General features: G+C 32.1%; 1 protein-coding gene across 4 annotated transcripts in view; it reads left to right on the top strand.

Annotated features, from left to right (window-relative positions):
* The window catches only part of LOC109602640 (unconventional myosin-XVIIIa), a 91274-nt gene that overhangs the window by 38343 nt on the left and 27118 nt on the right, over positions 1-25813 (top strand). The window contains exons 1-10 of one of the 4 annotated variants that reach the window (XM_049969013.1): positions 1432-1584; positions 5439-6439; positions 6507-6695; positions 6748-6927; positions 6988-7108; positions 7170-7715; positions 7773-8643; positions 8699-8867; positions 8931-9113; positions 9168-9380. In XM_049969013.1, coding sequence (XP_049824970.1) covers positions 5447-6439; positions 6507-6695; positions 6748-6927; positions 6988-7108; positions 7170-7715; positions 7773-8643; positions 8699-8867; positions 8931-9113; positions 9168-9380 — 3465 coding nt within the window. In that variant the 5' untranslated portion in view covers positions 1432-1584; positions 5439-5446. Of the gene's footprint in view, positions 1-1431; positions 1585-5438; positions 6440-6506; positions 6696-6747; positions 6928-6987; positions 7109-7169; positions 7716-7772; positions 8644-8698; positions 8868-8930; positions 9114-9167; positions 9381-23534; positions 25073-25813 lie in introns of those variants that run through there. The other 3 variants (XM_049969014.1, XM_049969012.1, XM_020020684.2) reach the window with 3 other exon arrangements.

The raw sequence follows: 25813 nt of genomic DNA, 5'->3' as shown, positions 1-25813 counted from the left end.
ACTCAATATTAATAATTTCAACTAAAAAGAAATCTTGTACAAGTTTTAGATTGACAAATATGAAAATATGAAGAAAAATCTTCTAAAAATATTTGTATAAAATGTTAATGTCGATGGTGACCTCAGATTTTCTAGAATCTGACTCAATATTAAGATTATTATCTAAGAAGAAATCTTGTACAAGTTTTAGACTGACAAATAAGAAAATATGAAGAAAAATGTTCTAAAAATGTTTGTATAAAATGATAATATCGATGGTGACCTCAAATTTTCTAGAATCTCACTCAATATTAATAATTTCAACTAAAAAGAAATCTTGTACAAGTTTTAGATTGACAAATATGAAGATATGAAAAAAAATGTTATAAAAATGTTTGTATAAAATGTTAATGTCGATGGTGACCTCAGAATTTCTAGAATCTGACTTGATATTAATATTATTAACTAAAAAGAAAAATTGTACAAGTTTTAGAATGACAAATAAGAAAATATGAAGAAAAATGTTCTAAAAATGTTTGTATAAAATGTTAATGTCGATTGTGATCTCAGATTTTCTAGAATATGACTCAATATTAATATTATTATATAAGAAGAAATCTAGTACAAGTTTTAGATTGACAAATAAGAAAATATGAAGAAAAATCTTCTAAAAATATTTGTATAAAATGTTAATGTCAATGGTGACTTCAGACTTTCTGGAATTCGACTCAATATTATCTAAGAAGAAATCTTGCACATGTTTTAGATTGACAAATATGAAGAAAAATCTTCTAAAAATGTTTGTGATAATGTCGATGGTGACCTCAATTTTTCTAGAATCTCACTCAATATTTAGTTTTAGATTAATAAATTTGAAAATATAAGGGAAAATATTTATATAAAATGTTGTTGTCGATGTTGTCTTCAGATTGTCTAGAATCTGACTGAACGTTAGCATTATTATCTAAGAGGAAGTTTGAGATTAACAAATTTGGAAATATGTGGAAAAATATTTATACAAAATGTTGTTGTCGATGGTGATTTCAATTTGTTTAAAATCTGACTCATTATTAATATTTTTATCTAACAAGATCTTCAGTTCAGTTTGGAAAAACGAAGTAAAACCTTCTTTCTAATAATGATTTTATAGAAATTATTACTAATCTATCCTTGTATTTCTAATTAACAACAAATTACTCAAACAATAAAGCAAAAAAACAAAGCAAAACCATCCATCAAAGAGCAACAAATGCAACTCAGTAAACACACACTCAACGACAATGTAAAAGCGTTAATTGTTCAAGTGACCAAACCTAGAAACGATTTTGCACCTGGCCGATCGTCGTGGGTTTACACCGACCACGTGAGATCGTTTTGTTTATTCCTCGTCCCCCCAGATCCGAGTCCCATTGATGGTTTAACTCAGTACTAGCCGTTCAGTACACGAAAGACGTCGGTCCAAGTCGCGTACACAATTTTCGAGTTCTTGTCAGTTGTTGTCGTGGTTGTTGTTGTTGTTGGTACAGCGAAGATGAAAGTGAACATTTAACTCGTGTTTAATTAATCATTCATTTAAATTCTGAAGGTGTTGTGTTTTGGTTTTTGGTAATTGGTTGTTGTTGTTGGTCCGGATTATGGCTTACTCAAGTTTATGTAACTCTAGGTGGAGTTTTCGTGTTGTTTGAAATGCAAATTGAAAACAGATTCGGGTGGCGGCTGATTATGAATAAAAGCGTGCGCACCTCGACACACATAGTTTCTGTTTTAATGTCGTCGAGTTTTACAACAATTATTATTCATTATTATCATGTAAAACACACCTCGAAAACCGCATCGACAACTCGCAGCAAAGTTCAATTATACTCTTTAATATTTTATTACTTAAGTAAGCGGCTTAAGTAACTTTATACCTTTGGTAACTATAAAAATAAAAGAAACTTAATACGTCGTGTTATGTAAGACAAGTCGGCGTAAAAATTGAGGACGTCGGGCGACATTGAAAGGAATTCCGCACGTTATTTTTTACTTAAATAAACAATATAGAAGGTGAGGATTTTTTCCTAAAGCGTCAGCAACAATTTAATAAGTACGGCGACAAAGTGAGGGACGTGTGCTTGTGAATTCAACACCGCCAATTTCCTGCCCGTGCAGTACTGTTAGGTACGGTACGTTCCGTGTCCCTGGTGTAGGTACGACGGTTGTGAGACAATACTTTCCCGGGGCACGTGTGCCGAGCCAAGGAGAAATTCCATCGGCTACGCGAAGAAAAATCGGGGTCCAGATGATCGGAAGCTTTCTACAAACAAATCGGTTTTCACATGGTTTTAATTGTTTGCCCCGGAATGGTTTTCAGATACTCGGACGAACGACTGGTGGTGGACCTTTTTGTAATTTTGTTGTTTCGTAATTTTTATTGGCCGGAGGTTGTTAATTAAAGAGTTAAGGAGGTGCAATCAATAATAAATTAGATAATGAACGCCGCAAGGTTTTTGTCCATTAAAAATGTGATAATTAATCAATTATGCGGTTTACGGAGGGAAAATACAATGTTTGTCGCAGTTTCACCGGTTTTCACAAAATGAAAACATTGATTGGCAAACTGTAAAAATTTACGTCCAATTATTGCTGTTATTGTTGTTGCTTATTGAATGTTTATTCCAGCAAATATTTAAGTCGTTGATAACTAAAAATCTACTTCAATATTAGTACAATACAAAATGTTGATGTTGAGGGTGATGTTGGATTTTCTAGAAATTGACTCAATTTTAGTATTTTTGTCTAATAAAAATTCTTGTACAACTTTTAGACTGACAAATTTAGAAATATGAAGAAAAATCTTTTAAAAATCTTTGTATAGATTGCTGACTTCAGATTTTCTAGAATTCGACTCATTATAAGTATTATTGTTTAAGAAGAAGTCTTATGCAAGTTTTAGATTGACAAATATGAAACTATGGAGAAAACTCTTTGAAAAATGTTCGTATAAAATGTTGATGTCGATGGAGACATTAGATTTTCTAGAAATTGACTCAATTTTAGTATTTTTGTCTAATAAAAATTTTTGTACAACTTTTAGACTGACAAATTTCGAAATATGAAGAAAAATCTTCTAAAAATCTTTGTATAGATTGTTGATTTCAGATTTTCTAGAATTCGACTCATTATAAGTATTATTGTTTAAGAAGAAGTTTTGTGCATGTTTTAGATTGACAAATATGAATATATCGAGAAAACTCTTTGAAAAATGTTTGTATAAAATGTTGATGTGGATGGAGACATTATATATTCTAGAAATTTACTCAATTTTAGTATTTTTGTCTAATAAAAATTCTTGTACAACTTTTAGACTGACAAATTTAGAAATAGGAAGAAAAATCTAAAAATCTTTGTACAGACTTCAGATTTTCTAGAATTCGACTCATTATAAGTATTATTGTTTAAGAAGAAGTCTTGTGCAAGTTTTAGATTGACAAATATGAAACTATGGAGAAAACTCTTTGAAAAATGTTTGTATACAATGCTGATGTCGATGGATACGTTATATTTTCTAGAAATTTACTAAATTTTAGTATTTTTGTCCAAAAAAAAATTCTTATACAACTTTTAGACTGACAAATTTAGAAATATGAACAAAAATCTAAAAGTCTTTGTATAGATTGTTGACTTCAGATTTTCTAGAATTCGACTCATTATAAGTATTGTTGTCTAAGAAGAAGTCTTGTGCAAGTTTTAGATTGACAAATATGAAACTATGTAAAAACTCTTTGAAAAATGTTTGTATAAAATGTTGATGTAGATGGAGACATTAGATTTTCTAGAAATTGACTCAATTTTAGTATTTTTGTCTAATAAAAATTCTTATACAACTTTTAGACTGATAAATTTAGAAATATGAAGAAAAATCTAAAAATCTTTGTATAGATTGTTGACCTCAGATTTACTAGTATTTGACTCATTATAAGTATTGTTGTCTAAGAAGAAGTCTTGTGCAAGTTTTACATTGACAAATATGAAACTATGGAGAAAACTCTTTGAAAAATGTTTGTAGAAAATGCTGATGTCGATGGATACGTTATATTTTCTAGAAATTTACTAAATTTTAGTATTTTTGTCCAAAAAAAATTCTTATACAACTTTTAGACTGACAAATTTAGAAATATGAACAAAAATCTTCTAAAAGTCTTTGTATAGATTGTTGACTTCAGATTTTCTAGAATTCGACTCATTATAAGTATTATTGTTTAAGAAGAAGTCTTGTGCAAATTTTAGATTGACAAATATGAAACTATGGAGAAAATTCTTTGAAAAATGTTCGTATAAAATGTTGATGTCGATGGAGACATTAGATTTTCTAGAAATTGACTCAATTTTAGTATTTTTGTCTAATAAAAATTCTTGTACAACTTTTAGACTGATAAATTTAGAAATATGAAGAAAAATCTTCTAAAAATCTTTGTATAGATTGCTGACTTCAGATTTTCTAGAATTCGACTCATTATAAGTATTATTGTCTAAGAAGAAGTCTTGTTCAAGTTTTAGATTGACAAATATGAAAATATGGAGAACAGTCTCTGAAAAATGTTCGTGTAAAATGTTGATGTCGATGGAGACATTAGATTTTCTAGAAATTGACTCAATTTTAGTATTTTTGTCTAATAAAAATTCTTATACAACTTTTAGACTGACAAATTTAGAAATAGGAAGACAAATCTTCTAAAAATCTTTGTACAGATTGCTGACATAAGATTTTCTAGAATTCGACTCATTATAAGTATTATTGTCTAAGAAGAAATCTTGTTCAAGTTTTAGATTGACAAATATGAATGTATGGAGCAAAGCCTTTGAAAAATATTCGTATGAAATGTTGATGTCGATGGTGAAGTTAGATTTTCTAGAAATTTACTCAATTTTAGAATTTTTATATAATAAAAATTATTGTACAATCTTTAGACTGACAAATTTAGAAATACAAAGAAGAATCTTCTATAAATCTTCTAAAATTAAAAATTGATGTTGATAGTGAATTTTCTAGAATTCGACTCAATATTGAGGTATTTTTATTTAAGAAGAAATCAGTATTGGTATAATTATTTAATTAGATAGATGAATTGTACAATTTGTAGCTATACTAAATATTGATGTTTTGTCAGTTTTTACAAAAAAAAAAAAAACATCAATTTGCTAAACACAAAAGTACACATTCAATTATTACATTTTATTGATTGAAACTATAAAAATTTGCGGTAAAATTCCCACAGCATACACGGCATTTAAACGTTTGTTTCGCCCAACGCAATTTAATCCGCCCGAAGCCCCGAAACGTACAAATTGCCCAGTTTAAAACGTTCAATTCACTCACTCTCCTTTCCCGACCATATGGCACGAAACACTCGCCGTGTTAAGTCATAATCCGACCTTGCGCATGTCGCAATCTCTTTACCGCAATAACGCTGTCGCAGGGCGAAACATGTTGCACGTACCCGGCCCGTTCGAAAACTCCCTGCGGGGCGGCGACCTCCTATCGCCCACGCCCCGCACGAAAAAGCTGCACCACATGTGCAAGGGGGCCACGCACGGCGGCGGCAACTTCCCGCCGCCCAAAGAGGAGGAGTGCCACAAGGAGGAGGGGACCTTTCAGCGTAACAATTCGCGTCGCTGGTCCGGACGGAGGAAGACAAAGGAGGAGGCGCAGGATGAACTGCCCCCCGTGCCGTTCCCGAGGAGGAACTCCAAGAGGTTCCCTCCGGTTCCCAAAAAAGAGGAGGTTAAGAGCCCCAAACAACCCGCCAGCTTGAGCAGTGACAATTACTCGCACTCCGACTTCAGTGGGTCTGAATCCCTGGAGTCGGTGGAGCACAAGTCTGGCTCCAAAGCGTCTGACCACTCGGACGACTCGAAGGCCAAAACGAATGATATTTGTAGCCGGTTGTTCAGCAGCACGACCAAAAGCTCCATGGCTAAGACGGCCAAGATGAGGCACCTGGACATATTCGACGTGGACGAAAGTGGCAACTGGATTGGGAATCTTCGCAAACCCAGCGAGGAACAAGACAAAAACAAGCACCAATCCAGAAGGGCTAACTCAGGGGAAAGGACTCCTGAAACAAGGGACAGAAGCAGCTCAGCCAGACGAGATAACCCCAAAGTTGTCGCTGAGGTGCTGAAGAGTCCCCAGGAGGAGTCACCCTTCGTTAGAATGAACAAAAACAGCTCATCCTTTAAGAGGAAAATAGCCTCCATTGTGAAGCCGGTACAATCTAAAGCCGAGTCGGGTTTTTCGAGAGTCGGGCGTGGTAGCTTCAAATTCGGGCGCAAGAGCTTCAAGAAAATGAACCTAAAGACTGTCACCTACGACGAAATCAGTCTTATGAGTCGCAACAAAAAGGCTTTAGGATTCTTCTTCCACGTGGACCCCAAAGAGTGCTTCAAGGAACAACCATCAGTGCCAACTTCAGATTTGGTACTACCACGAGCTTAACCCTCAATTAATGTTTGAACCAGTTACTAATTTTACCTTGTTGTTTCAGGCTAAATCTGAGGAGAGTTTGGTGCAAGAGAAGCAATGGCTGGACGCAGAGAAAATCTGGCTGATGCATCGGGGCGGCTTCGCTGCAGCCCGCAAAGAGTCCGGCCCCAATTGCGATCCGGGGAAGATCAGAATCCGGCTGGAGCAAACCGGGGATCTGCTCAGCGTCGACGAGGACGACATAGAAAAGGTAATTTCCTCTTGGTGCAAGGTTTTCAAGGTTTAATCATCGTATTTTTTAGGCGAATCCACCTCAGTTCGACAGGGCGGAAGATTTGGCTGCGCTGAGACATCTCAACGAGTCCAGCATCTTGCACACTTTGAGGCAACGTTACGCGACCAATTTAATACACACCTACGCTGGCAACAACACGCTTTTAGTCGTTAATCCGATGGAACCACTCGCTATTTACTCCGAAAAAGTTAGTTTATCCTAATTTATGTCTTTGACCTAAGTCTTACTGTTGATGATGTTGTTTCAGGTGGTTGCACTGTTTAAAGGATGTAAGTCAGAAGACATGCCCCCCCACATATATTCCATGGCCCAATCAGCTTACCACAACATGTTGTCCAGCAGGAGGGACCAATCTTTAGCCTTCTTAGGTCAGAATCAGTACTCAAATAAAGCTTGAAGCTTGAAACTAAACCTCTTGTTTGATTGCAGGCCGTTCCGGCTCAGGCAAGACCACCAACTTCCGCCACAGCATCCAGTATCTGATAACCGCCTGCGGCGTCCAAAACAAAATCCTGACCGTTGAAAAAATGCTGGCCGTGTGGACGGTACTCGAAAGCTTCGGCAACTGTCGCACCGTCATGAACTCAAACGCCACCCGCTTCACCCAAATCTTCTCCCTCGACTATGACCAAAGCGGCCAGATCGCGAGTGCCAGCCTCCAAATACTGATGCTGGAGAAGACGAGGATTGCCAAGAAGATAGAAGGGGAAACCACCTTCCACATGTTGCACAGACTTTTGTGCGGCGTGGAGGGGACCTTAAGGAAAGAACTGTTCTTGGATGGAGTCTCCGGGAACGAGAGTAACCCCTTCTTCAGCTACCCGGCGAAGCACGAAGACAAGCAAAGGGCCCAGGCCGAGTTCCAAAAGGTGTGCGCCTCGTTTGGAGTCTTGGGCATCACGGAGAATGAGCAGAAAGCCGTCTTCAGCGTTTTGGCCGCCATTTTCCATCTTGGTTGTGCTGGCGCCACCAAAGGTATAACTCTTATTAATAATTTCCTTCCAAGGGATGACTTATTGTTGTTCATTTTAGCCGGCAACAACTCCACCAGCAAATACCAGTTCACCAACCCCCAGTGCGCCCAAAGAGCCGCCCATCTCCTGGGCACCACAGTGGAGGAGCTATCCAGAGTCATATTCGGCCTAGCTTCAGGCGGTACCAGCACCCCTAACGCCCCTCGAGCCCCATTCAGGACCCCCTCACCGACAGACCGTGGCTTAGACCGCGAGGCTATAGGTTTGGAGGCGGTGGAAGGCTTCGTCGTCGGTCTGTACGCGGAAGTCTTTAACTGCGTGGCCTCGCTGATCAACAGGTCCATTTCGGCCCCCACACACACAGTTACCTCGATCCTTTTGGTCGACACACCCGGTTTTCAGAACCCTGCCACTTGCGGCAGACAGGCGGGCGCCTCGTTCGAAGACCTGTGCCACAATTATCTTCAGGAACGTTTGCAACTGCTGTTCCACCACACCAATTTGGTGGCGCCGAAGGACCGGTACCTCCAGGAGAACATTGATTTCACCTACGATGAGAATGAGAACGAGAACTTGATTAATCCGACGCCCCTGGTTAATTTGCTGGACAAGGCGGCGCAGAGTACGGTGGTGAGGACGTCCCAGACTGACCTTCATGAAGGTGACAGGCGGGGATTACTCTGGCTTTTGGATGAGGAGGGTTTATACCCCGGTTCTTCTGATGAGAGCTTCCTGGAACGTCTATTCACCCATTACCATGAAAGGGACCATCAGTTGCTCCTCAGGAAGGCACCAGGCAACAACCAATTTATATTGCAACACCTGCAGGGCACCAATCCGGTTTTGTACAGTGCCAAGGGTTGGCTGAAGAACTCAAGAGAGAATCCTGTGTCCAGGAGTGCCGTCACTGTCCTACAGGAGAGTTGCAAGTACGTCCTTCAAATTAAATCACATAAAGAGATGTTAAATTGTACCTTTTTGCAGGGAGGACTTAAGTAAACTATTTGTAGCAGTAAGAGGATTAGGGTCCTCCAACTTTGGAGGCTCCTTGATTGGAATCGAAGGGTCTCAATCCTTACGACGAGCCTCATCCATAAGAAGGACTGTTAATGTGGGTACAGCTGCGATAAAGCGAAAGAGCGTTTGTCTTCAGGTACTACTAACTTCTACCCTACAATTGGACTGAGCTTACTGTTTATTTGTTGTTGATTTAAAGGTAAAGTTCTCCGTGGACGGCTTAGTGGAAACTTTACGAAGGACAAAGCTACGTTTCGTTCATTGCATTTTGCCTCAACACAACGCCGGCTCTGGTTTACCTAGTGGCGGCTTAATGGGCGTCAAATCCCCAACTGGGACGCCTGAAGAAGACATCATTAATGTTCCTCTCCTAAGATCACAGGTATTTTATAAATATTTCATTCTGAGACAAAATATTTATTAATTGTTGTTGCAGATACGTGGAGGTCAAATTTTGGACTCTGTACGTTTGTACAAACAAGGTTTTCCGACGTTTTTGCCCCTGGGTGAGTTCAGGAGGAAGTTCTGGCTTTTGGCTGGCGATCACAAGGTTCAGACTAGTCCTGTTTTGGACGAGAGGAAGAGTGTTGAGGACATGTTGTTAGCTCTCGATTTGGAACTGTCCAGCTACAGAATCGGTCTTAGCCAAGTAAGTGATGTTCTTTTTATTATTGGTTGTTGGATGTTAGGTTGGGCATGTGTAGGTTTAATGAAATTATTTATATGTATCACTATTTTATCATAATTCATAAAATAAATTGCATACACATAATAATAAAGATAGAAAATTCATTTTATTATTATTATTTAGAAAATTAAAAGTATATTTGGAATTGTCGAACTACAGAATCGATTTCAGTCGAGCAAATTATGTTTTACTTAAGATTAAATATCGTAAATCAGGTTGAGAATGTGGAGGTTTATTAAAACAAGTTGTTTCTACAAATATTTGATCAAAAACTTCAGAAAAATTAGAATATAATAAACAATAAAGTTCATTTTAAATAATTATTTAGAAAATTAAAACTTCATTTGGAATTGTCGAACTACAGAATCGATTTTAGTCGAGAAAGTGATGTTTTACTTAAGATTTAATATCGTAAATCAGGTTGGGAATGTAGAGGTTTATTAAAACAAGTTGTTTCTACAAATATTTGATAAAAAACTTCAGAAAAAATAGAATATTGTGAACAATAAAGTTCATTTTAAATAATTATTTAGTAGAAAATTAAAACTTCATTTGAAATTGTCGAACTATAGAATCGATTTTAGTCGAGAAAGTGATGTTTTATTTAAGATTTAATATCGTAAATCAGGTTGGGAATGTAGAGGTTTATTAAAACAAGTTGTTTCTACAAATATTTGATCAAAAACTTCAGAAAAAATAGAATATTGTGAACAATAAAGTTCATTTTAAATAATTATTTAGAAAATTAAAACTACATTTGGAATTGTCGAACTATAGAATCGATTTTAGTCGAGAAAGTGATGTTTTACTTAAGATTTAATATCGTAAATCAGCTTGGGAATGTAGAGGTTTATTAAAACAAGTTGTTTCTACAAATATTTGATAAAAAACTTCAGAAAAAATAGAAAATTGTGAACAATAAAGTTCATTTTAAATAATTCTTTAGAAAATTAAAACTTCATTTGGAATTGTCGAACTATAGAATCGATTTTAGTCGAGAAAGTGATGTTTTACTTAAGATTTAATATCGTAAATCAGGTTGGGAATGTAGAGGTTTATTAAAACAAGTTGTAACTACAAATATTTGATCAAAAACTTCAGAAAAAATAGAATATTATGAACAATAAAGTTCATTTTAAATAATTATTTAGAAAATTAAAACTACATTTGGAATTGTCGAACTACAGAATCAATTTTAGTCGAGAAAGTGATGTTTTACTTAAGATTAAATACCGTAAATCAGGTTTGGAATATAGAAGTTTATTAAATCAAGTTATTTCTACGAATATTTGATCAAAAACTTCAGAAAAAATAGAATATTATGAACAATAAAGTTTATTTTAAATAATTATTTAGAAAATTAAAACTTCATTTGGAATTGTCGAACTATAGAATCGATTTTAGTCGAGAAAGTGATGTTTTACTTAAGATTTAATATCGTAAATCAGGTTGAGAATGTGGAGGTTTATTAAAACAAGTTGTAACTACAAATATTTGATCAAAAACTTCAGAAAAAATAGAATATTATGAACAATAAAGTTTATTTTAAATAATTATTTAGAAAATTAAAACTTCATTTGGAATTGTCGAATTATAGAATCGATTTTAGTCGAGAAAGTGATGTTTTACTTAAGATTTAATATCGTAAATCAGGTTGAGAATGTGGAGGTTTATTAAAACAAGTTGTAACTACAAATATTTGATCAAAAACTTCAGAAAAAATAGAATATTATGAACAATAAAGTTCATTTTAAATAATTATTTAGAAAATTAAAACTACATTTGGAATTGACGAACTACAGAATCAATTTTAGTCGAGAAAGTGATGTTTTACTTAAGATTAAATACCGTAAATCAGGTTTGGAATGTAGAAGTTTATTAAATCATGTTATTTCTACGAATATTTGATCAAAAACATCAGAAAAAATAGAATATTATGAACAATAAAGTTTATTTTAAATAATTATTTAGAAAATTAAAACTTCATTTGGAATTGTCGAACTATAGAATCGATTTTAGTCGAGAAAGTGATGTTTTACTTAAGATTTAATATCGTAAATCAGGTTGAGAATGTGGAGGTTTATTAAAACAAGTTGTAACTACAAATATTTGAACAAAAACTTCAGAAAAAATAGAATATTATGAACAATAAAGTTCATTTTAAATAATTATTTAGAAAATTAAAACTACATTTGGAATTGTCGAACTACAGAATCGATTTTAGTCGAGAAAGTGATGTTTTACTTAAGATTAAATACCGTAAATCAGGTTTGGAATGTAGAAGTTTATTAAATCAAGTTATTTCTACAAATATTTGATAAAAAACTTCAGAAAAAATAGAATATTGTGAACAATAAAGTTCATTTTAAATAATTATTTAGAAAATTAAAACTTCATTTGGAATTGTCGAACTATAGAATCGATTTTAGTCGAGAAAGTGATGTTTTACTTAAGATTTAATATCGTAAATCAGGTTGAGAATGTGGAGGTTTATTAAAATAAGTTGTAACTACAAATATTTGATCAAAAACTTCAGAAAAAATAGAATATTATGAACAATAAAGTTCATTTTAAATAATTATTTAGAAAATTAAAACTAAATTTGGAATTGTCGAACTACAGAATCGATTTTAGTCGAGAAAGTGATGTTTTACTTAAGATTAAATACCGTAAATCAGGTTTGGAATGTAGAAGTTTATTAAATCAAGTTATTTCTACAAATATTTGATAAAAAACTTCAGAAAAAATAGAATATTGTGAACAATAAAGTTCATTTTAAATAATTATTTAGAAAATTAAAACTTCATTTGGAATTGTCGAACTACAGAATCGATTTTAGTCGAGAAAGTGATGTTTTACTTAAGATTTAATATCGTAAATCAGGTTGAGAATGTGGAGGTTTATTAAAACAAGTTGTAACTACAAATATTTGATCAAAAACTTCAGAAAAAATAGAATATTATGAACAATAAAGTTCATTTTAAATAATTATTTAGAAAATTAAAACTACATTTGGAATTGTCGAACTACAGAATCGATTTTAGTCGAGAAAGTGATGTTTTACTTAAGATTAAATACCGTAAATCAGGTTTGGAATGTAGAAGTTTATTAAATCAAGTTATTTCTACGAATATTTGATCAAAAACTTCAGAAAAAATAGAATTTTATGAACAATAAAGTTCATTTTAAATAATTATTTAGAAAATTAAAACTACATTTGGAATTGTCGAACTACAGAATCGATTTTAGTCGAGAAAGTGATGTTTTACTTAAGATTAAATACCGTAAATCAGGTTTGGAATGTAGAAGTTTATTAAATCAAGTTATTTCTACGAATATTTGATCAAAAACTTCAGAAAAAATAGAATATTATGAACAATAAAGTTTATTTTAAATAATTATTTAAAAAATTTAAACTACATTTGGAATTGTCGAACTACAGAATCGTTTATAGTCGAGATAATGATGTTTTACTTAAGATTAAATATCGTAAATCAGGTTGGGAATGTAAAGGTTTATTAAAACAAGTTGTTTCTATAAATATTTGATCAAAAACTTCAGAAAAAATAGAATATAATGAACAATAAAGTTCATTTTAAATAATTATTTAGAAAATGAAAACTACATTTGGAATTGTCGAACTACAGAATCGATTTTAGTCGAGAAAGTGATGTTTTACTTAAGATTAATTGTTGTAAATCAGGTTGAGAATGTGGAGGTTTATTAAAACAATTTACGTGTACAAATATTTTAATAAAACAAACAAAACAAATAAATAATAAGTGTAATCTAAACCATTCAATCAAATAAAACAATTAAACTTACTAAACAAACACCTTCTACAAAACAAAGTGAAGCAAATAAAGAACAGAAAGTGTTTGGTGTCCGAAAATGGTACAGGTAAATAAAAGAGCTGTGACAGTAATTATAATGAGGAACCGTTGTGTACTTTATTAAATCTTTTCTACCTGTTGTCGTGTTTCCGTTTTCACTAAAGCAACACGACACACCAAACTGACAATCGGGACGGTTCATCTCGTTCACATGATACAAAAAAAAGTAACATTTATTAAACCTTTACAGTAACTTTTTTTAAATTGTAAAACTGACGCAGCGAATGGATTTCTTGGTCGCTTACACCGAAAGTAAATTAAAAATTCCCCGTGTAAAACGTCTCACGGTCCAATCTGGGATTATTCAAATCGATTTTTTCCGACGCCGCGACCGATAATCGGGGCCCACGGCCGAATCGGACGCCGCATGACCGTGTCACGGGTCGCGATTAATTAAGACGCGGATTAATGCGGGCGTCGTATTAGAAACGCGTCCATTTTATGTAACGCATAGTTCGGCGTGTGGCCGGTGATATAATTCCGATTAGCATATAATGCGTGAAAAGTGTCACGGAAACGGCACTTTCCCAATCATTACGGTCCTGCGTTTTCGGTGCCAATTAAAATTGGACGGCTCGAAAGTTATTTATGCCGGCGTTATTGTTATTGACGTTGTAATTATGACGGTTGGTCGTTAAGGTTTGATGGACGGTCGAATGTGGGGAACATCGGTGTGATGGTTTTTCATCTTGGCTAACGCCTTTCACGATGTATCGATTTTTTTTTTGTTTCTTCGTCGTCTTATCGTTGTTTCCTCGGTGTGGCTTTACGATTCAATTAAAACGATTTCCACTGCTTAGAAAGTGATTGGAAAGATGAAAAATTCACGGGAAATAAAGTTCGTTGGCAAATCTAAGTTATTTAAACAAATATTTTGCCAAAAAACATTTTAAAAAAATTAAAACTACATTTGCAATGATTGGAAAAACCACAGAAAAAACAGAAGATATGTAACAATAAAGTTTATTTTAAATAATTACTTAAAAAATTAAAACCAATTTTGTAATTGTTGAACTACAGAATCAATTTCAGTCGAGAAAGTGGCGTTTTATTTATAATTGAATGCTGTAAATCAGGTTGAGAATGTAGGAGTTTATTTAAACAGGTTGTTTCTACAAATATTTGATCAAAAACCACAGAAAAAGCAGAATATATGTAACAATAAAGTTTATTTTAAATAATTACTTAAAATATTAAAATCAGATCTGTAATTATCGAACTACAGAATCGATTTCACTCGAGAAAGTGACGTTTTATTTATAATTGGAAGCTGTAAATCAGGTTGAAATTGTAGGGGTTAATTTAAACAGGTTGTTTCTACAAAATTTTGATCAAAAACCACAGAAAAAGCAGAATATATATAACAATAAAGTTTATTTTAAATAATTACTTAAAATATTAAAATCAGATCTGTAATTATCGAAGTATAGAATCGATTTCAGTCGAGAAAGTGACGTTTTATTTATAATTGGAAGCTGTAAATCAGGTTGAAATTGTAGGAGTTAATTTAAACAGGTTGTTTCTACAAAATTTTGATCAAAAACCACAGAAAAAGCAGAATATATATAACAATAAAGTTTATTTTAAATAATTACTTAAAATATTAAAATCAGATCTGTAATTATCGAAGTATAGAATCGATTTCACTCGAGAAAGTGACGTTTTATTTATAATTGGAAGCTGTAAATCAGGTTGAAATTGTAGGGGTTAATTTAAACAGGTTGTTTCTACAAAATTTTAATCAAAAACCACAGAAAAAGCAGAATATATATAACAATAAAGTTTATTTTAAATAATTACTTAAAATATTAAAATCAGATCTGTAATTATCGAAGTATAGAATCGATTTCAGTCGAGAAAGTGACGATTTATTTATAATTGATTGCTGTAAATCAGGTTGAGATTGTAGGGGTTTATTTAAACATGTTGTTTCTACAAATATTTGATTAAACCACAGAAAAAGTAGAATATATGTACAATAAAGTTTATTTTAAATAATTACTTAAAATATTAAAATCAGATCTGTAATTATCGAAGTACAGAATCGATTTCAGTCGAGAAACTGACGTTTTATTTATAATTGAATGCTGTAAATTAGGCTAAGATTGTTGGGGTTAATTTAAACAGGTTGTTTCTACAAATATTTGATCAAAAACCACAAAAAAGCAGAATATATTTAACAATAAAGTTTATTTTAAATAATTACTTAAAAAGTTAAAATCATATTTGTAATTGTTGAACTACAGAATCGATTTCGGTCGAGAAAGTGACGATTTATTTATAATTGAATGCTGTAAATCAGGTTGAGAATGTAGGGGTTTATTTAAATAGGTTGTTTCTACAAATATTTAATCAAAAACCACAGAAAAAGCAGAATATATTTAACAATAAAGTTTATTTTAAATAATTACTTAAAAAGTTAAAATCATATTTGTAATTGTTGAACTACAGAATCGATTTCAGTCGAGAAAGTGACGATTTATTTATAATTGATTTGCTGTAAATCAGGTTGAGATTGTAGGGGTTTATTTAAACAGGTTGTTTTTACAAATATTTGATCAAAAACCACAGAAAAAGCAGAATATACGTAACAATAAAGTTTATTTTAAATAATTACTTAAAATATTAAAATCAGATCTGTAATTATCGAAGTACAGAATCGATTTCAGTCGAGAAAGTGACGTTTTATTTATAATTGGAAGCTGTAAATCAGGTTGAAATTGTAGGGGTTAATTTAAACAGGTTGTTTCTACAAAATTTTGATCAAAAACCACAGAAAAAGCAGAATATATGTACAATAAAGTTTATTTTAAATAATTAAAATATTAAAATCAGATCTGTAATTGTCGAACTACAGAATCGATTTCAGTCGAGAAAGTGGCGTTTTATTTATAATTGAATGCTGTAAATCAGGCTAAGATTGTTGGGGTTAATTTAAACAAGTTGTTTCTACAAATATTTGATCAAAAACCACAGAAAAAGCAGAATATACGTAACAATAAAGTTTATTTTAAATAATTACTTAAAAAAATTAAAATCCGATTTGTAATTGTCGAACTACAGAATCGATTTCAGTCGAGAAAGTGACGATTTATTTATAATTGATTGCTGTAAATCAGGTTGAGATTGTAGGGGTTTATTTAAACAGGTTGTTTCTACAAATATTTGATTAAAAACCACAGAAAAAGTAGAATATATGTACAATAAAGTTTATTTTAAATAATTACTTAAAATATTAAAATCAGATCTGTAATTATCGAAGTACAGAATCGATTTCAGTCGAGAAACTGACGTTTTATTTATAATTGAATGCTGTAAATTAGGCTAAGATTGTTGGGGTTAATTTAAACAGGTTGTTTCTACAAATATTTGATCAAAAACCACAGAAAAGCAGAATATATTTAACAATAAAGTTTATTTTAAATAATTACTTAAAAAGTTAAAATCATATTTGTAATTGTTGAACTACAGAATCGATTTCGGTCGAGAAAGTGACGATTTATTTATAATTGATTGCTGTAAATCAGGTTGAGATTGTAGGGGTTTATTTAAACAGGTTGTTTCTACAAATATTTGATCAAAAACCACAGAAAAAGCAGAATATATGTAACAATAAAGTTTATTTTAAATAATTACTTAAAATATTAAAATCAGATCTGTAATTATCGAACTACAGAATCGATTTCACTCGAGAAAGTGACGTTTTATTTATAATTGGAAGCTTTAAATCAGGTTGAAATTGTAGGGGTTAATTTAAACAGGTTGTTTCTACAAAATTTTGATCAAAAACCACAGAAAAAGCAGAATATATGTAACAATAAAGTTTATTTTAAATAATTACTTAAAATATTAAAATCAGATCTGTAATTATCGAACTACAGAATCGATTTCACTCGAGAAAGTGACGTTTTATTTATAATTGTATGCTGTAAATCAGGTTGAGAATGTAGGGGTTTATTTAAATAGGCTGTTTCTACAAATATTTGATCAAAAACCACAAAAAAAGCAGAATATATTTAACAATAAAGTTTATTTTAAATAATTACTTAAAAAGTTAAAATCATATTTGTAATTGTTGAACTACAGAATCGATTTTAGTCGAGAAAGTGACGATTTATTTATAATTGATTGCTGTAAATCAGGTTGAGATTGTAGGGGTTTATTTAAAAAGGTTGTTTCTACAAATATTTGATTAAAAACCACAGAAAAAGCAGAATATATGTACAATAAAGTTTATTTTGAATAATTAAAATATTAAAATCAGATCTGTAATTGTCGAACTACAGAATCGATTTCAGTCGAGAAAGTGACGATTTATTTATAATTGATTGCTGTAAATCAGATTGAGATTGTTGGGGTTAATTTAAACAGGTTGTTTTTACAAATATTTGATCATAAACCACAGAAAAAGCAGAATATACGTAACAATAAAGTTTATTTTAAATAATTACTTAAAAAAATTAAAATCAGATTTGTAATTGTAGAACTACAGAATCGATTTCAGTCGAGAAACTGACGTTTTATTTATAATTGTATGCTGTAAATCAGGTTGAGAATGTAGGGGTTTATTTAAACAGGTTGTTTCTACAAATATTTGATCAAAAACTACAGAAAAAGGAGAATATGTGTAATAATTATAAGGATAACTAAAAATTTAAATATTAAAATATTAGTAACAATAATTTTGACTTAGAAAATAGCAATTTAAATAGTATATTTGTCTATTTCAAAAATGGAGACAATTTTTAAGTTGAATAAGACAATTTTAACGAGTAAAACAAGAATTTTTAAAAGCAAAATGCCAATTTTAAAGAATAAAAACACAAAAACAAGAAACTTAATGTTAGAATAATGATTTAAATATCTGAAACTAAAATTTGATTGTTAAAAAATAAGTTAGTAAAAGTTACATTGTTAATAATAATAATTTAAATGTTGAAAACAACAATTTAAATGGCAAAAACAAAAATTTTCTATATTTAAAATGAAAATTTCCCACGACATTTCACGTCCAAATTTCGTGGTGATTATTTGTCAACTTTTTACGGCAATTCAACAACCGAGATACATCACGTAACTGTACTGAAAGACTTTCTACCCAAGTCAAGTTGGACGTCGATTTTCCCCTAACACATTCGATAAACCGCACAACAATTAACGAATCAATTAAAAACACTGACCCCCATCAATTTGCGGTGAAATCCCATCCATTGTTCTCCAAATTAATAAAATACTCCGTAAAAAAAAAGAAAGTGAATCGATGATTCAGCCGCGGATCGATCGTGTGAACGTTATCGTCGAACGAATCGGACGCGAAACGCAAATGATACCGTTCCCCTCGTATCGTTTTCGCCGTGCATTTATATTTTTCCCAAAGACATTTATCCCGGACCGTGACCGTTCGTGACGACGACCGATTTTTCACCTTTTGCTTTCTACGTTCGTGTTGATGTTAATTCGATTATGACGTGCGTCCATGATTTGGTACCAAGTGGTGGCTTACGCAACGGGTACGTGCTGTACCCATCGATCGATGAATGGTACTTGTTTCTTTTTGCGACGACGTCCGGGAAAGAAAGTGCTCGGACGGATGTTGAACCTACGTTGTCGTTGGGTTTGTGCGAAAAATTCGGACTTTTTGCTCGTGACCCACTTACTCTGGGCACTGCGAACTTTTGACCCGCTTCTTTTCTCGGCAGTTTTAGAGTTTTTTAACGTTCTCCGCGCGGTGGATCATTTTTTTAAATAATTATGTAGTATTTATCATTTAAACTGTCATTTTCAAAGTTAAAATTATTGTGACTAATGTTTTAATTTTTATAATTTTAGTTATCATGCTTAGAATTACCTCTTCCATCTTAAAAGTTGTAGTTTTGAACATTTTCCAATGTTAAATTTGTCTTTTGTGCCTTTAAAAGTATAATTTCAAATTTAAAATATTCGTTTTTTCTTTAAAATTGACATTTTATTCTTAAAAATTCTCGTTTTACTCGTTAAAATTGTCTTTTTCAACATAAAAGTTGTCTCCATCTTTGTAATAGTCAAATTTATCATTTAAATTGTCATTTTCAAGATTAAATTTTGTTGATAATTTACGTTTTTAACTTTAAAATGTAGTTTTAAATTATTATTCCCAATATTAAATTTATTGTTTGTGCCTTTAAAAGTATCATTTTCAAATTTAAAATATTCGTTTTCCTTTAAAATTGGCCTTTTACTCTTAAAACTTCTTGTTTTACTCATTAAAATTAACTTTTTCAACATAAAAATTGTCTCTATCTTTGAAATAGTCAAGTTTATCATTTAAATTGTCATTTTCAAGGTTAAAATTATTGTTGCTAATGTTTTAATTTTTATAATTTAAGTTATCATCCTTAGAATTGTCTCTATCATCTTAAAAGTTGTCATTTTAAACATTAATTTTGTTTTTAAACATTATAATTTACGTTTTTAACTTTGAAATGTAGTTTTGAACATTTAAATTATTATTTCTAATAATAAATTTGTTGTTTGTGCCTTTAGAAGTATCATTTTCAAATTTAAAATATTCGTTTTCCTTTAAAATTGGCCTTTTACTCTTAAAACTTCTTGTTTTACTCATTAAAATTGACTTTTTCAACATAAAAATTGTCTCTATCTTTGAAATAGTCAAGTTTATCATTTAAATTGTCATTTTCAAGGTTAAAATTATTGTTACTAATGTTTTAATTTTTATAATTTAAGTTATCATCCTTAGAATTGTCTCTTTCATCTTAAAAGTTGTCATTTTAAACATTAATTTTGTTTTTAAACATTATAATTTACGTTTTTAACTTTGAAATGTAGTTTTGAACATTTAAATTATTATTTCTAATAATAAATTTGTTGTATGTGCCTTTAGAAGTATCATTTTCAAATTTAAAATATTCGTTTTCCTTTAAGATTGGCCTTTTACTCTTAAAACTTATTGTTTTACTCGTTAAAATTGACTTTTTCAACATAAAAATTGTCTCTATCTTTGAAATAGTCAAGTTTATCATTTAAATTGTCATTTTCAAGGTTAAAATTATTGTTACTAATGTTTTAATTTTTATAATTCAAGTTATCATCCTTAGAATTGTCTCTTTCATCTTAAAAGTTGTCATTTTAATCATTAATTTTGTTTTTAAACATTATAATTTACGTTTTTAACTTTGAAATGTAGTTTTGAACATTTAAATTATTATTTCTAATAATAAATTTGTTGTTTGTGCCTTTAAAAGTATCATTTTCAAATTTAAAATATTCGTTTTCCTTTAAAATTGGCCTTTTACTCTTAAAACTTCTTGTTTTACTCATTAAAATTAACTTTTTCAACATAAAAACTGTCTCTATCTTTGAAATAGTCAAATTTATCATTTAAATTGTCATTTTCAAGATTAAAATTATTGTTACTAATGTTTTAATTTTTATAATTTAAGTTATCATCCTTAGAATTGTCTCTTTCATCTTAAAAGTTGTCATTTTAATCATTAATTTTGTTTTTAAACATTATAATTTACGTTTTTAACTTTGAAATGTAGTTTTGAACATTTAAATTATTATTTCTAATAATAAATTTGTTGTATGTGCCTTTAGAAGTATCATTTTCAAATTTAAAATATTCGTTTTCCTTTAAAATTGGCCTTTTACTCTTAAAACTTCTTGTTTTACTCGTTAAAATTGACTTTTTCAACATAAAAATTGTCTCTATCTTTGAAATAGTCAAATTTATCATTTAAATTGTCATTTTCAAGGTTAAAATTATTGTTACTAATGTTTTAATTTTTATAATTTAAGTTATCATCCTTAGAATTGTCTCTTTCATCTTAAAAGTTGTCATTTTAATCATTAATTTTGTTTTTAAACATTATAATTTACGTTTTTAACTTTGAAATGTAGTTTTGAACATTTAAATTATTATTTCTAATAATAAATTTGTTGTATGTGCCTTTAGAAGTATCATTTTCAAATTTAAAATATTCGTTTTCCTTTAAAATTGGCCTTTTACTCTTAAAACTTCTTGTTTTACTCATTAAAATTAACTTTTTCAACATAAAAATTGTCTCTATCTTTGAAATAGTCAAATTTATCATTTAAATTGTCATTTTCAAGATTAAAATTATTGTTACTAATGTTTTAATTTTTATAATTTAAGTTATCATCCTTAGAATTGTCTCTTTCATCTTAAAAGTTGTCATTTTAATCATTAATTTTGTTTTTAAACATTATAATTTACGTTTTTAACTTTGAAATGTAGTTTTGAACATTTAAATTATTATTTCTAATAATAAATTTGTTGTTTGTGCCTTTAAAAGTATCATTTTCAAATTTAAAATATTTGTTTTTTCTTTAAAATTGGCATTTTACTCTTAAAACTTATTCTTTTACTCGTTAAAATTGACTTTTTCAACATAAAAATTGTCTCTATCTTTGAAATAGTCAAATTTATCATTTAAATTGTCATTTTCAAGGTTAAAATTATTGTTACTAATGTTTTAATTTTTATAATTTAAGTTATCATCCTTAGAATTGTCTCTTTCATCTTAAAAGTTGTCATTTTAATCATTAATTTTGTTTTTAAACATTATAATTTACGTTTTTAACTTTGAAATGTAGTTTTGAACATTTAAATTATTATTTCTAATAATAAATTTGTTGTTTGTGCCTTTAAAAGTATCATTTTCAAATTTAAAATATTTGTTTTTTCTTTAAAATTGGCATTTTACTCTTAAAACTTATTCTTTTACTCGTTAAAATTGACTTTTTCAACATAAAAATTGTCTCTATCTTTGAAATAGTCAAATTTATCATTTAAATTGTCATTTTCAAGGTTAAAATTATTGTTACTAATGTTTTAATTTTTATAATTTAAGTTATCATCCTTAGAATTGCCTCTTTCATCTTAAAAGTTGTCATTTTAATCATTAATTTTGTTTTTAAACATTATAATTTACGTTTTTAACTTTGAAATGTAGTTTTGAACATTTAAATTATTATTTCTAATAATAAATTTGTTGTTTGTGTCTTTAAAAGAATTGTTTTCAAATTTAAAATATTCGTTTTCAACTTGAAAATAGTCAAAATTAAAAAAAAAAAATATTATCGTAACAAAAATAATGAAATTTATCATTTAAATTGTTGTTGTTTTATCTTTAAACTCGATTTCAACCTTAAAATTATCATCATTAACATCAATAAGTTGTCTATTTCAATATTAGTATTGTTTTGTCATTTTCAACACTAAAATTATCATCAACATCAATAAGTTGTTTCGTTCAACAATAATATTGTCATTTTCATATTGTTCTTTATTTTAACTTGTTGTTTTCATCTATAAACTCGTTTTCAATACTAAAATTATTGTCATTAAATGTATTAAGTTGTTTCTTTCAATAATAATATTATTTTGTTATCATTTTTAATACCAAAATTATCATCATCAACATCATTAAATTGTTTCTTTTAAGATTAGTATTGTTTTATTGTCGAATTCATATTGTTGTTTACTTTAAATTGTCGTTCTCACGTTTAAAATCGTTTTCAGCCTTAAAATTATCATTTTCAACATTAAATATTGTTTTACTTTTAAAATTATAGTATTTATTATTAATCTATTGTTATTAATTTTAAGACTAGCGTTTCATCTTAAAATTATGGCGAAGATGTTGTTATTATTATTATTACTACTAATATAATAATCATTGAATACATTGGAGGAAAAAAACGATGACGACTAGAAAGTCTCTCGCACAGTTACGTGATCCATCCCGACCGTCGCAGAAGAATCTCCGCGAATATAATCACCACGTAATTCGGACGTGTCGTGTCGTGGGAAACGATCCACGACGCACCAATTACTTTCCACCCAAAATCTCCCCAAAAAAAAAACATCACTTTCCTCCCCCTATCTATAATCAGCTGTCGATTCTGAGCCCTGAAAAACGCTGAAACGCCACAATCGGAGCGGCGACCAACGGTGCAACGGTGTGTCCTAAGTGGACCGGCTACCTGTCCGTGCAGCGCTCCTTTTACGCCCGATCATCGGTCCCAAACCCGGTTTATCAAGTGTACAAGTGTGTGTGTGCGCCCACTCTCTTCTTCACTTGTTCCTCCCGTTCACTTGTTCCGCGGACGTACCGCCAGTCGCACTCTTGCCCTTGAAACGTTTGCCTCGCGTCGCGTCCAACGGATTATGAACTGTGTCTCGGACTGGGACTGTTTCCACGCCGTGCTGGCCGTCGTTTACGTTGCGCTGGTGATCTACGGCAGGCTGTGAACATGTCGACGGGCACCAAGTACCGCATCGGCACCGCGCCCAAGCTGATGGGCAAGAACTTGCTCAGGAAGATCAACGACACGCACAAGAAGTGGTCCACGGACAAAACTAGTAAGAAGCATGTGTACGAAAACGTGGACTACAACAAGCAAAAGAGCGACAAGCTCAAAACTGTCATTGATAACTTCGACAAGATCTTGGATGAGCACAAGAAGTACGAGAAGAAGGAACCAACTAAGATACCCAAGTTGCAGAAGGCCAAAACATGCATCATTATTGAGTCCAAGTGTATACTGAAGAAGAGCCTGTCCAACCCTCTGGACCACAACAAAAGCAGTCGCCTCCAAACCAAGACCAAGAGCCTGGGCAACATAGTGGATGACTCCACGCCGGTCACCAAGAACTCAATCAGCAAGGTGGAAAACAAGCTTCAAGCCAGGACCAAAAGCTTCGTTGCACCCCCCACTAAGACCCCAAAGATTGAGCCCAGCTCTGGAAAGGTCAAGGAGGTGGTCAGGAGGCTGAACAGTCTAACTGACGGGACGCCGGAAGCTAAGGCCGTTAAAGACATCTCCAAAAGTACCATGGACTTGTCCAAAAAGTGCAGCAAAATACCCGTAAAAACCAACCTGCGTAAGTCCTTCGAAAGTACTCCGTGCGGTCTGAACACTTTAGACCGGAACACGAGCAGTACCACCAAAAAGGGTACCACCAGTTTGAACGGCAGGTTCACCAAGAGCGTCCACAATTTGGCTGCCAAGCCTTTGGTCAAGGACAAGGGGTTGGGCAAAAGCGTCCAAAACTTGAACAAGTTGGACACTAAATGTAGTACCACCAGGTTATCATTACCAGCTAAGAACGTTCAAAAACCCGTGACCAAGGAGAGGAAGAGAGACTTCGTAGCTCCGGCCAAACCTCCAGAAACTAAAAAGAAGTTGGAGCCCAAAAAGGTGGACAAACCTAAGGCCCCAACGAAGGTGGCCAAGAAGCCTGAGGTGGTGGAAAAGAAGGTGTCCAAAGGACTCAAAGACAAGGTGGAGCAATTCTCTTGTCCGCCCGAAGACCCGGAGCCCGAAACGTTCGTGGTACTAAAAAAACCTTCGGAGGAGTTGGTGAAGAACGTGGTGGACAAGTTGGAGCAGGACACCTTCGCCAAGCACAAGCACAGCTTCGAGCCCAAGTTCGTGGGCCAGGACAAAATCCACGTGGACATCGACTACATCCTGGACATGAAGCCCAAGAAGTTCGTGGCCAACATCGTCAACAAGTACTCCACCACGCCCAAGCGCGAGGGCTTCCAGGACATACGCAACAAGTTCGAGAACTTCGACTACGGGCGCAAGTTCGACTACACTTCCGACGAGAATTCGGACGACTCGGGCAACATCTCCAACGAGATCGAGCTGGAGATGGACTGCGACTCGAGTTCCTCGGTCAAAACTGACAGCATCGACGAGGTCGATCGTGCCGCCGGCAAAAGCGAGGTAAAACAAAACGTAACGACGCCACAGTTGGGGAAAGTAAGCGCAGAATTTAATTTTCATAATTTAAAATACGATTAACATTATTTTTATGGACAAAATCGTCGAGATGACCCACTGAAACGGGCACAGATAAAACGCCGAGCGAACACAATGGAATGTTACCGATTTGCATTCGTCCGTTTTAATTGGATTCTCTTAACCATTTTAATCATTGTTCCGTGTTCGTTCCTAATTTGTGGCTTGCTTTCCAAATGGTCGTACCTTTTGATGCACGAACTGGTCTCGGAACCTTCACGCCCAAAACTCGATTATTGAGCGGCCAATTGTTGTTCGACATTCCGTTTATTGTTGCCAGTTCACACTGTGGTGTATGTTTAATACATTTTTTGTCGTTTCATTCCATCTCGGGAAGTTAAGAACCTACTTGAATTGAAACGCAGGAAACGGTACTGAAAAAACACTCATAATTAAATGGTACGAATGGTGAAGCAATCGTAAGGGAATATCACTTGGAAAACTTAATCTAATCTCATTAACTTAACCGATGATTATAATTTACATTTTATAATTGGGCGCGAGTTTCCCATAAAATAACGAAGAGATTTGCATCTGGTAATTGTTAATGGGGGGGTATTGGGAAAATGAACTATAAAGTAACGACCTCATGGTAATTTTTTTTTTCTTCTGTCATTCGACGACGGTAAAAACAAACCGGGTCGTGAAATTATCTGTTTTAGAAAC

The sequence above is a fragment of the Aethina tumida genome, chromosome 6, assembly GCF_024364675.1.
Source record: "Aethina tumida isolate Nest 87 chromosome 6, icAetTumi1.1, whole genome shotgun sequence".
In the NCBI taxonomy this organism is placed as follows: domain Eukaryota; kingdom Metazoa; phylum Arthropoda; class Insecta; order Coleoptera; family Nitidulidae; genus Aethina; species Aethina tumida.
Note: the sequence above shows the minus strand (reverse complement) of the source record. Positions and strands in the feature narration are given on the sequence as shown.